The following is a 14,277-nucleotide window of genomic DNA, read 5'->3' as shown; positions in this document are numbered from 1 at the left end:
GGAAAAGTTGACTCAAGGTCTGGACGTCCTGCAACTACTACCACTAAGAAAAACATTCATCGTGTTCACCAGATAGAGATGGATGACAGGTGATGAGCTATAAATCAAATAGCCAATGCTGTCACATTATCCCATGAAGTGAGAGGGTTGAGAATATTCTGCACAATGAATTTGGCATGACAAAAGTTTCTGCTCAGTGGGTGCCACATTTTCTGACCCCTTATCAAAAGCACACCAGGCTGATCACAACAGAGGAAAATCTGACATTGTTTGAAGCAGATCAGCTGGTTTTCTTGAACATTTCTTAAGCTAGGATGAGTATTGGCTCATCACTTTGAGCCAGAGACAAAGAGGTAATCCATGTAGTGGAAACACTCCTCCTCACCTACTCCAAGGAAAGCCAAGATTGTTTCATCTGTAGGGAAGGTGATGGCCTCAGTATTCGGGGATGCCTTTTTGATCTCCATGTGTCTAACACACGTGGACATGCCTACAAAGTCAGAAAACAGCACAGCTCCCATGACTTTCGGAAACATTTTTTCACGCTCAGGGTTGCTGAAGCGTGGAATAAACTGCCTGCGTCAGTTGTTGACTGCCATGACACTGCATCCTTTAAGGCCCTCATGCTTTCCGAAATCCGCCGAAACTACACCTGATTATATATACACTTTAGATGAGTTGTAGTGCACCTGAGCACTGTACACAATTATTATTATTATTATTGACTACTTTCAAATGGACCACACCATCACTAGAGAGTACTATGCCATCTTGCTGAGGCAATGACGAAAGGGTTTTGTTTCATCAGAACAAAGCTCCAGCACACAAGCCCTTGCTTTCAATAGCTGCTCTGCATGACCGTAGCTTTGAACTAGTTTATTTTCCTAATTTGACCCCATCTAACTATCATTTGTTCCCTAACAGGAAAAACTCACTTGGCTGGGAACCAGTATTGTAGTGATGATGAGACATCTGCTGTTAATGACTTTTTTGACCAAGAGAATGAAAGCTCCTTCATCAATGGGATCCAAGCACTGCAACACTGGTGAAAGAAATGTGTGTACTGCAAGGAGTATGTTGAAAATTAACCTCATTTGTTCACATTCCATGACTGTCAGTCACTGGATATGACACCTTCCTGCATTAGCAATCCATGGATACTTGGAAATCATGTATCCTACATCACCAGATATTTTGAGCATCTCCATATCTAACTTTGATAGACCAGTAGCTTTCCCTATCTTCATGTCCTTATCTATAAACACACACACTACAAGGTAATTTCAATGAAAGAACATAATTTCTTGGGCACCCACATAAATATTGCTAAGTTCATAGAATGCCTAATTATTATCCATAAGCATTGCACTGCTTTTCGGTTTACATTGCTTGTCCAGCTAAAACTAACATTTAACATTAGGATAGAAGCTTCTGTCTTCAGTCAAGACTCAGCCAAATACTTGTAACAAGTGGAAAATATCTCTATATTATATATTTCTATACATTGATACCTTTTCACTATAGCTACAGTATATTTTTGTTTACATGATGATAAACTCTAAACTAAATCTTACTGAACATATATTATCAGTTTATCGGTAGTATAACTGCTTTCTGGTGGCAACAATCCGACAAGTAACCTAATATTGGTTAGTCCAACATCAAGCTACTTGTCTGACTACTGTATGTATGTTTGTGCATACAGAAAGAATTTCATTTTAAACTATTTGCCATGAATTAAAATTGTAGAGTAATGTATAGTAAGAAATAAAGTGTTACAGAGTCGGGTGTACTATTTTGAATGCAAGATATTGAGACATTCAGCTCGCTAATCATGCATAGTCACTAATCTATAGTTCAACAATGTTATCTGACAGGGTTTAACAAATACCTCATGTTAACTAAGCATTGTTAGCTGGTGGTGTCTGAAGCAGTTAAAAGTAATAAACATTGTACAGGTTTCATACGAAAGAAGTTATAGCTTCATTTTAATTTACTGTATGACCTGGCTTATCTTTATCAAGCCATTTGAAGTATCACATGGAATTTATAAACTGTTGATGCAGATGAAACCATAAAATTTTCCAAGTATCTCTCATACACACTTATTCACTTTACATTATAATCACTATTTTAGATATTTCAAGTTGGTAAAACACCATACATATATCAATTCATATCTGTAAGCAACAAGTTGTTTGATTTTCCAAGTTGGATCCTGCATACCATATAGTGATGGTTCCTGTTGATTGGCCACATGCTTCATGGTTACAGTGGATGAAGAAGTATTTCACCGAGATGGGACACTGCTTGGAGGGTTGACCAGGATGATCCGAGCAGATACTGACAACAGTGGATGCAGCGATGTGCTGCAACAGCACATGCCTCCATACCTGATATCTATGAAATTTAAGCCTTTTTATGCTTTAGAATTTAAATGCTTAAATCTTCCTCTACTATCATATTAAGTACCTTATTTGCATCGCATGCCCTTTCTTGCTCAATATATTTTGCTTTATGGCAGCAAATCAGTTCACACTGTGGTTGATGTGTTACTAACAATATGAACCAATACCTTTGATATCTGTTTTCCTTATTCTCACACATGAGCATTGCATTTACAGCACATGTCAAACTTTTCTACATCGTCAGAGACTAGCTATTTATTTATAGCAAAGGTGGCTTACAATGCTTTTATTCCTTATAACAATAACCATGTGATTTTTATTCATGGTTTGTGTTGCCATGAATGAAGTAACAGGCACAATTAAAATTCTCATTTCCTATTAACTGGTATTCTATTTTCATTTTTTGTGTGACTTGTTTACATTCTACACAGATTTTAGTTCCTACTACAGTCGCCTGTTTTTCAACACATCTTCAAGCATTTATTAGCAGATGATATATCAGTCACGTATATTGTTAACTATTTAATATCAACCTAATATAAATTTTAAAGTATCTCTGCAGCAGACAGTGATTGACTTGCAGCTTTCATCTCTTTGTTTTACTTGCCATTTTCAAACTAATTTTTACAGGTTGCTCTCTTTATTCTATAAAGAACAGAATATACTATTTTTTATTCTTTTACTTGTTTCAGTCATTTTACTGGAGCACTGCCTTAAAGGGCTTTAGTTGAAGAAAAATGACCTCAGGAAATTGTACACCTAGTACTTATTCTATCTGTCTCTTTTGCCACACCACTAAGTTACAGTGACATAAACATACCGACATTGGTTGTCAAGTGATTGTGGGAGAGCAAACACACACACAAATATATACATATATGTGCATCATCATCATCATCATCATCCTCATTTAACGTCCGCTTTCCATGCTAGCATGGGTTGGACGGTTCAACTGGGGTCTGGGGAGCCCGAAAGCTGCACCAGTCCAGTCAGATCTGGCAGTGTTTCTACAGCTGGATGCCCTTCCTAACGCCACTAACGCATGTATATATATATATGAGGGGGTACCCAAAAGTAACCAGAAACGTTCTCTGTGGGGCAAGCCAGTTGTAGTTCAGACTTCTGCTGCTAGAAGCCTCTTGATGCAACCCTCAGGCATCAGTCTGCCAACTGGCAGCATCAAGTGTAGTCCTACTGCTATGTGGTGTTATATTGTTTTGCAGTGCTTCTCTGTTTGTTCCTTTGTTTCAGCCATCGTAAAAATTGACAGTGTGCTTCCATGAAACTCTATTTTCTACTGGGGAAAACAGTTATCATGCTTCAGACAATTTACAAGGATTCTGCCATGAGCAAAACACCAGTTTACGAGTGGTTTTCATACTTTAGGAATGGTCACTTGTGACTTGAGGACCAATCTTGTTTAGGGCAACCATTGAACTCCTGAACAAATGAACGAACTGATGTTGGAGGACTGTGGCTGAGCAATTGACAAACTTGTTGATATGACTGATATGTCCTGGAACACCTGCTGACAAATTTTGGTTGAGGAATTGTGAATGAAAAGAGTTGCGTTAAAATTTGTGCCTTGCTTGTTCACGGAAGATCAAAAGCAGCTACAACTGAATGCATGTTGTGAACTGAAAGAACAGTTGGAAGTTGATCCAGACCTTTTTACAAAGGTCATCACTGGTGATGAAAGCTGGTGTTATGGCTACAACCCGGAAATAAAGCAGCAATCAAGTCAGTAGAAGCATTCAATGTCACCACATCCCCAAAAATGTGCATCAAGTGAAGTCCAACGTGAAGACGCTAATTTGTTTCATTGATGTGAAAGAAATTGTCCACAGAGAATTTGTTCCTCCTGGTCAAACTGTTAACCAGACATTTTACTTAGAAGTTCTGAAGTTTTTGCAAGATGCAGTGAGACAAAAGCACCCCAACCTGTGGAGAATGGTAGTTTCATCACCTGTGCACACCACCTTCAGTGTGAAACACTTTTTGACCAAAAATGGCATGACCCCCACTTAGCTACCCTCCATATTCACCCAATCTTGCTCCCTGCAACTTTATTTTGTTCCCCTAATTGAAAAAGTCCTTAAAGGAAAACGTTTTGCAGATGTGGAAGAGGTGTTAGAAGGTATTACACTGCAAGAGCTCCAGGACTGCTTCAAACTGGAAAACACATCTGGATCAATGCATCACTTCAAATGGAGAATACTTTCAAGGTGAAAAACATGGTAAACATGTAAAAGTAAGTGAATAAAATAATATCAAAAATTCTGGTTCCTTTTGGGTACCCCCTCATATTGTGAAACAGTTACAAGAAAAGCATTTGGACAAAAGTAAACCATTGTACTTAGCCTTCATTGACCTGAAAAAGTTTTCTACAAAGTTCCCCACTTTCTTACCTGGTGGTCTCTAAGGAAGCTAAGAGTAGAGGAATGGCTTGTTAGAGCTGTTCAAACCATGTACAGTGATGCTGTCGGGTGAGAGTTGGCCTTGAATATAGTGATGAATTTAGTGTACAAGTTGGAGTTCACCAGGGGTCAGTTCTCAGTGCATTGTTATTCATCAGTTCTGTAGGCCATAGGAACTACTATATGCTGATGATCTTGCTCCTATTGCAGAATCTGAAGCAGAAATGGAGAAGTTCCAGATTTGGAAGTAAAACCTGGAATCAAAGGGCCTTAAAGTTAACTTAGCAAAGACTAAAGTTGTTGTTAGCAAGAAAGCAAATAAGACTCTCCTTCCATCATGGCCCTGTTCGATATGTAGGAAAGGAGTAGGACATAATTCCATTTGTTGCACCAAGTGTAAGTTATGGACACATAAGTGACGCCATGGAATCATAGGTAGGTTAACAGATACAGTTGCTTTCGTGTGTGGCAGATACACTGGAACAATAAGCACTAAGGGCACAAGGAATTTCAACTTTCTCAAATGCCCAGGAGGCTCTCTAAAGGTAGTAGATAGTTTCTACTATTTAATTGGCCAAATTATTAAAGATAGTCGATGCTCTGAAATTATTGTTTCTAGAATAAGAATAAGATAGAGGAAGTTCAGAGAGCTACTACCTCTGTTGGCCACAAAAGGACTCTCTTAAAGTGAAAGATTGTGTATGATGCTTGTGTGAGAACATCTATATTACATGGTAGTGAGACATGAGTTATGACTGCAGAGGACATGCATAGACTGAAGAGGAAAGAAGGTAGTATGCTCCATAGGATTTGCAACATCAGTGTGCACGACTGACGAAGCACAACTGTGTTGTGAGAAAAGTTAGGCATAAGAGGATTAAACGTGGCATGCAGGAGAGGAGAATGCATTGGTTTGGACATGTGATGCGTATGTGTGAAGACACTGTATAAAGAAGTGCCTGTCACTGAAAGTAGATGGTACGTGTGAAAGAGGGAAACCCAGGAAGACATAGAAGTGGTGAGGACTGATTTTAGGATGGTGGGGCTCACAGAGAAGATGACAATGGACCAAGACATTTGGTGATATGAGATTCTAGAGGAGACCCATCAGCAAAACTAAATGCTGGAAGAGTTGTCCCACACACATGTAACAAGAAACTTTTCACATGTCCTACCCCAAGAAACCAAACTGCATCTCCTCTTCTAAACAGCATCTTTCTCTTATTTACATTTCCTCTTCATAAACTACGATTGTCTTCCAATCTCCTTTCTTGCTTTCACTGCCCTCTACTCAGGTTTCCGCCAGTCACTGCAATCTCCACTCCCTACTTGCATCTTGTTGGCAACACCCAACAGTGCATTTTATACCTCTTCTCTTTACTCTACCATCACATCTATGCTCTGATCCTTGTTACTTGTGAGTATATCCTGGCACTTTACTATCTCTCTTCTGCTTTCTCTTACACTTTTGCTGTTTCCTACTCTCTCTCTTCCCTCTTGCTGGGTATCAATTTATTTCCTCTACAGCAGCACACCTATTTCTGCCCTCATTCTTGGTTGCTCTCTCTCTTTCTCATTGGGTAACCATGTACCTCCTCTATAGCAAAACACCTATTTCTTTGTCACACTAACTTTGCATCATCTGATACTGGATCACCTCTTCCAGTGCCTCCTCCATTATAGCAAGACACCTGTTTCTGCCTCTTTGTCATCCTCTGACATAAGTTTCCTTCCTCAAATGCCCCTGCCCCTCTCATAATTCTTTTGTCTTGCAAGTTACTTGGTGACCCTGCCAGTGCTGGTGCCACATGAAAAGCATCCAGTTCACACTGTAAAGTGGTTGGCATTTCAAAGGGTATCCAGTTGTAAAAATCATGCCAAAACTAACCTCGCCTGAGTGGACTCATAAAAAGCACTGACTCCACTCTACAGAGTGGTTGGTGTTAGGAAGGGCATCCAGCCATAAAAACTCTACCAAAACAGAGTAGCATAGGGTAGTTTTTCTAACTGGCCAGCTCCTGTGAACCATCCTACCCATGCATGCATTGAAGATCGATGATGATGATGTATATATATGATGGGCTTTTTTCAGTTTCTGCCTACTAAATTCACTCACAAAACTTTGGTCAGCCCAAGGATAGAGTAGAAGACACTTTCCCAAGGTACCATGCAGTGGGACTGAACCTGGAACCATGTAGTTGGGAAGCAAGCTTCTTACAACAGAGTCTTGCCTGTGCCTGCATTTTCTTTGTTAATAGTGACACATTTGTAATTCTTTATTCTTATTTACAGTTAATGTGCCTAAATCAACATACTTTTTTTCATAGTCACTGACCATTAGTATACCTAATTCATACTATTTCATATCTTTTGTACCACTGCTTTACACATCTAAGTATTTCATACTTCTCAAATTTAAGGAATCAAATCTTACTAATAAAACTGCTACTCTACACTTCTCTAGCTAGTATACCTGATATCTACCATTCCATCTGGCTGTCTTCCCTTTTTTTTTTTTCGGTTTTTCCATAGTCTGTCTTACCTCCTGTAGTTGTTCCTAAGCTCTCTAAACTAAAATGATTTTCTTCATTGTAGAAATGCTCAAATCAAGTATTCGTTAGTGCTGTATGGGAGCAGGCCTTCAGTCAGCTTTTAGCACATACTCAAATTGTGGTTCTACTTTTCTTGTGAACTTTATAGTTTTTAATTCATTTTTGGGAGCATATTACTTACCAGGTATCTATTTTGTAATCATTGACTGTCCCTATTTTTCACCACAATAAAGTCAAGGTCATCAGACTGGTACAAGACCAACTCATTGGCATCATCATCGTCATTTAATATCCACTTTCCATGCTGGCATGGATTAAATGGTTTGACTGGAACTGGTAAGCTGCACCAGGTTTCAGTCTAATTTTCTATGGTTTCTACAGCTGGATGCCCTTCCTAACACTAACCACTCCAAGAGTGTAATGAGTGCTTTTTTACGTGCCACCAGCACATGCCACTTACATGACACCAGCAATGGTCACAATTACAATTCTATGGGTGTCATTGACATGACACTGGCAATCGCCATGACTACAGTTTCACTTCATAAAATTTGTGCTACAAATAGTAAACAAATTTTAGATTCATGCCCTCTTCAATCTTTGAACTGTTACCATAGCCTCCTTGCAGAGATTTTTAAAGTGGTAGTCTTTAACTTAGTCTCTATGAGGTTATTGTTGTCAATGATTTTGAAGAAATTAGCTGACCAGCTACCAATTAAGAATAATATATTTCACAATAACTGCAAAGCTATTGGCTATCCAGAAAGACTTAGTCATGCCTTTTTAACCATTACTCTGTTTGGAGAACATGATATGATGTGCAACATGCTTATATTCCACCTTACTAATTTTTATTTATATCATTCTTTTGTTAACACATAAGAATAATATAAATGAAATTCAGAAAAGGCTTAATATTTAATACATAGTCATTAGTAACAGTGGTGTAGTTATTGCTAAATTTCCTTTGGGTCACACAGGTGTCACTGAAAACTTTCTTAATGTAACTTACATTCATCAAATCTATATATATATACACACACACGTTTCACTAAAGTTTTTACAAGTCATCAAAAATTCTATTGATCATTAGCATTGAGTTTCAGATGAATGCTTATCCCCATAAAAATTGAATACACAACAGATTTTTGTCCAGAATTTATTTCCAAATTTATATAATTTAAGACAATAACAATGTTAAAAATGGGTAAACAGTAAACAACCATAACAAACTTTTTTTGTTACATAGTCAACCTTGTTTTAATTAAAAATAAAACAAAAAAAAACTATTGGTATTGCACCAGAATTGTTTTGAGATAATATAGTGGGAGAAGGGAAAATTTTAACATTCCTAACAACACTATCAAACACAGAGATGGAGTTTTAACTATTATGGAACTAGTAGTGATAACTTCAACTAGGAGGGGGTAAAAGTTTAAAATCAAACTCAAATTGTAAAAATGAAATAGTTAAAAATCAAAAATTTAATATAGTGAGGTAAGTTAGTGCAAAACAAAATTACAAACAAACAATTTTAGATCAATATGATTGATAAATAAATAAAATAAATACTTATTATGTCTCATATTCACATCTAGATACAGAAGAAATAATTTCAAAATTTAAAAGAAATTTACAACTAAATTTAACCATTACATTAAGGTAACTGAAAAGGCTAATTCTAAGATGTAGAGCCTAGTTAAACATATAAAACATCTTACATAATTTTTTTGAAGAAAACTTAGCTTATCACAGTGTACTTGTTAAATACAATGTAGGCGAAATGATTTATGATTGGACAAAACCCTTAAATGCAGTGCTGCAGTCTAACTGATAAACTAGTAAAAATAAAAGAATAAATGAAATTATATTCTGAAATTAGAGAAAGTAATCATTAAAGAACAATTCAATGACTTATAAAGCTAAAACTAAATAATTCTAGTGCATCATTAACATTTTCTAGGGGCCAGATTTAATTTTTAAAAATTCACCAGTTTATATTACAGAAATATATTCCTTAAAAATTTCCCACGTTGAGCTTGATTAAATGAGTTAAAAATTGGAGAAAAATTTATTGCTTATTTTTCAATTAAAATATTAAAAAATAAACATTCATATTAAAAAAAAAATCTAATGAGTCGAAATAAAAAAAGAAACTTTACATTTCAATTTCTTAAAAGGAGAAATAAAGGACATTTATTATTAACAAATTGAATATTTTTGAAAGAATTAGTATTTTACATGAATTATAATATTTTCAATGGAAAATGGTAATTTGAGACAATATAGTTTCTGATGGAAAAAAACATACACAAAGCTCAAAACATGACAGATTTAGAGCAATCAAGCTGTTCAATATACAGAGACAAAATTTTGATTACCTTTTAAACAGGTGGTCTCCAAGTCAGATTTATAGATTTTTATGGATAATGTAAATAAAATACACATATCTGTATGCATGTGTGTGAGTGTGTTTGTGTATATATATATATATATATATAAATATATATATATATATATATATAATTTCACAAAAATTTGATAAGGCATCGAAAACATTTGCATATGAAATAGTCTGTAATGATGAAGTTGAAGTGAATAATTCAACTCTTCAACTTTTGAGCTCCAGTGGATTTTCAATGTATATTTATAAAACTGTATAATTAGATTAAGCTAATTTCATAATTTATAATGGTGTTGTAGTCCTGATATTGAATGACCACTGGGTGAAAGAAAAGCATGAAGTAAAATACATGAAACCTTGTTTATTACAAAGAGTTTGAATATATGGGACGGGATAGGAATATGGAATTTTAGAAAGAAGAAAGTGTTTAGAACCAACAAAAATTATTTATAGACTGGTTGAAGATTCCCAGACTATCAATGTCATCTTATGTGTGTCTCTATGTTCAACAGTATGTCTTAATTAGTCCATTTTGAAATCATCTTCAAGGATCCTGTTCTTATATAGCTTAGCCTGGTCTTTATTACAATCTTAATAGTAAAGTAGATTTCAATATTCTTAACGGATATACTCAATGACATTTAGCAATTAGGTACAGAAAACTCATTTAAAAATTGGTAGAAACTGCATTGAGGTCTTTATGAGATCTATTGGTTAGTTTCTATATTTAATGTTAATGAATTAGAAACAAAGAATGTATGTAAGAGTTGAGGGTTAAGCTTATGTATGCAAAAATTAGGGGTCAAGCTGAAAGGAAACAACTGAACAGTTCCAATCATAGAAATAAAAAAAAAATTAAAACTGGAAATAAAGTTATTTAAAAATTAAGACATTTAATAAAAGCATTTATATTTTATAATATTGTTGAAACTAGTAAACTTGTATTGATTCCAATTGTATAGTGCAATGGCAGGAAAGTCTGATTCTAGAATCTTCTACAAAAATAGTGATAAACAAACATATTCATTCTTATTTAAAGTCTATTTCAAGGATAGGAGCATTACAGAAAAAGAGACAAGCTGAATGTTGTCTGGTCTCATCAGTTAAAGCCACTTTATTTCACTTTGGCAGCACAATCCTTTGAAGATGAAATATAATGATAGTTGTTAGTATGTTTAATTCATCAGCTCTTGAGCCCCAGTGGATTTTTAAGATGTGTTTTGATAAAACAACAGTATAATTATTATATTAAGCTGATTTAATAAAAAAAAATGATAGTATTATTATACTAATATTGAATGGGCATCATAATATTTCCTCTCTCCATAAATGTTATATCTTAATCCTAATCTGTTAAAAAGATAGTGGAAATCTTTGTTGTTTAGTTTTGAAAGTAATCTACAATTTAATTATCTTATGGATAAATAACCAAAGCTATTTCGACACACTCAAAATTAATCATATTTTTAAAACACTTTCTGAATTACAAGCATTTTATATGATATATAATTCTATCATTTAAACTGCAAAAATATTTTAAATCCTAGAGAATCATTAGTTTTGAAAAGATGCCTTGAAAATTGCAAATTTAGTTTAACAACTATATACTACATATGTTTATGAATGTAAGTATTATGTTTAATTTTGGAAGTCTGAACAATAAGTTGATGTTGAAACCATTCAGCATTGGGTCTTGCTGAGCCAAGTGGTAGTGAGATGGATGATCTGAGGAAAATTTATGTGCTATACATATTGTAAACATCAATTAAGAATGTGATGAACAAATACCAGTTATAACAGTCCTAGAAATATGTGATCAAAATGACATTAATTATTTTTGTTCATTAGCTGAAAGGATTAAATCTCTTATTAAAAATTTTTTTAGAAAAATAAATAGAAGTTCTTGCTTGTATGCATACAAAAATACACATTAAGCAAGAAGGAAAAGATAAATAAGAAAATTTGAACATATACTTTGAATATCTTTCCATGTCATATAAATACACTTTATACTTAAATAGCAAATAGAATTTTGCCAAATATAGTCTGATCTTTGAAATATGTAACTAATGTAACTAATTTCATTCATCACATAATTTAAACAAAAATATTACATAAATAATGTTAATGTAGCCTTAAATATCATATTTAAATATTATATCAAATATCATATAATATTAAACCATTAAATATAATATTAAATACTATTTTTTATTTTAATATTCCTTTTAAAAATTAATTTGTAAACTGAATTTTTTTTTTTTGAAATTTCATTTTCTAAATAGTATTATTTAATCATAAAACATCAAAATTCACTAATTTTTTAAATATTAAAAGTACCAATTTATCCTCATAAATTTAAATGTTAAAACATGAGTTATTTCAAGATTTGAGCAAGGGATTACATTTGATTAAAAAACCAGAAAAGCCAAATTAGATGAACCAATTGCATACATAAATAAAAAATATTCAAACATATATCGTAGTAGTGCTTTTTTTTACACATATATATAAATACACATGTTTGTCTAGAAAAAAAAATTAAATTTAAAAACGGTGAGAGGATGAGTGATTAAGATAAACATTGTATTGCTAGCAAGATAAAGTAATATTTTTCATAGCTGAATCCATACAGATGTCCTGAATGTTAAAGGGTAGAAAATAAAGAAGCAGAAGCTATTGAGTGAAGGCTTTTGGTTGACTCAAACTCAATGAAAATTGTTTTTCATTGCTTCTAAAATTTTCAGTTCCTTTTCAGTTTTCTTCTTGTTGCGAGCTTCATAGTCTAATCTGGAAATAAGGAAATTAAAAGAAAAAAAAAACATTTTCAATGAATACTACATATGAAAGAAAACAAACTAACCATTTTTCCCATAAAAAAAAGTCCCATACATATGATACAACCTTTAGTTAAATTGCATATATCTGCCAAGTATGAATATTTCATGGAATTGCACTTATGTGCATGTGTTAAATGATAGGTGATATAAAAAAACTTAGTTCAATTAAAAAAAATATACTCTTCATTATCTACGCACCACTGCTACCTCCACCACCATCATCATCTCCCTCTCCCCCCTCTCTCTCAGCCTTTCTTTAACCTCACCATCAGAACATCACCCCTCTGCTAAAAATATTTCTAACTCTCTTTCTCTATATCACTACTTTCAACTAACTTTTTTAACTACATAATAAATATTATGCTCCCCCTACCACACATCATGTACTCTCTTTTTCTTTCCCTTCAACTAATTACTTGAAAGCATTACAATTACATTCCCTCTACCTCATGTCATTAAAGCTTCTCTCTTCCTCTTTTCTTTCTCCCACAAGAAAGCATGGCACCCTGTCAAAGCTGTCTCCAGAACAACTTATACTAGCTAGACAAGTATGCTCTAAGCAAAAATCTTCTCTTGCAATTGTCTTACTATGAAGAGACCATCAATAGTACCCTAAGCTACATTTCATCTCAGTTGATTTTCTTCCTAATCAGTTGTACTAAAACTTTTCCCATTATCATCATAACTTGGTCTATCATTTTCATATCTTTGTAGTTGCTTCATTCTAAAGCAACTCATTTATGCTTGATGATAATACTGCTTTAATCGATATAGATGAAGATACTAATATGCCAGTCATTGGGATGCACAGAACTATTTTAAGCAATATTCACATAACAGGTTACATGCTGCTATACTTCATATAGTAGACCCAGCATCCACTTTCTCAACAGCTTTTTACACCATGACAGCTCATTTTCACTTTAGTTATTAGTAAGGTTAAACTGGGATCACATTTAAAACATGAGTTACTCCAGTTGTAAAACATCATAAACAAATAAATTCAAATTACAAATATGCTGAACCTCACAAAGATGATTTAGGAATGCCACAAGTGGTGATATGTTGTGTTGTAGGGAATCTGTCCAATCCATACAGGTATGGAAAAATTGACATAAAAATGTTGATGATAATGTAACCTAACTGCAGATAAAGGAAGACCTGTGAGAGATCAAGATATGTTATGCCAGGAATATTACTGTCAAGCAAACCTAGACTAAAGTCTTCAGTAATACAGCAATCTTATAATAATTCTGTTTGTCATTGTGTTACTTAGCCCGTCAGTAACACTTTCACGTGATTAAAAGAAAGAGGGAGAAAGAAAACAGGAAGAGAGAAGCTTTAATGACATGAGGTAGAGGGAATGTAATTGTAATGCTTTACAATAAATAATAGATATATTTACTTAATCATTTTTTATGTTTGTTTATGTGTGTGTGATACATTTCTGTGAGTACGAGTAAGTCATATACAAAATATTCTAGATGTTATCAGGCTGGTTAAACAATGTTTTAGCAAAAGCTTGAAAGAAATGAAGCCAGTATGCTCCAATGGATGGGTAATGTCAGTGTATGTATATGACAGAGTGTAAGTGACTTGAGAGAAAAGCTGGATATATGAGGCATCAGATATAGTGTGCAAGAGAAAGAAGACTGC

General features: G+C 34.1%; 1 protein-coding gene across 2 annotated transcripts in view; it reads right to left on the bottom strand.

Moving 5' to 3' along the window:
• Nucleotides 1–12,283: 12,283 nt before the first annotated feature.
• LOC115210933 (ethanolamine-phosphate cytidylyltransferase) overlaps nucleotides 12,284–14,277 on the bottom strand; it is a 54,683-nt gene continuing 52,689 nt past the window's right edge. For both annotated transcript variants that reach the window (XM_029779721.2, XM_036502115.1), the window contains exon 15: nucleotides 12,284–12,571. In XM_029779721.2, coding sequence (XP_029635581.1) covers nucleotides 12,490–12,571 — 82 coding nt within the window. In that variant the 3' untranslated portion in view covers nucleotides 12,284–12,489. The remainder of the gene's footprint in view (nucleotides 12,572–14,277) is intronic.

This window comes from Octopus sinensis, linkage group LG4, assembly GCF_006345805.1.
Source record: "Octopus sinensis linkage group LG4, ASM634580v1, whole genome shotgun sequence".
In the NCBI taxonomy this organism is placed as follows: Eukaryota; Metazoa; Mollusca; class Cephalopoda; order Octopoda; family Octopodidae; genus Octopus; species Octopus sinensis.
This window is presented reverse-complemented; position numbering and strand designations above follow the sequence as displayed.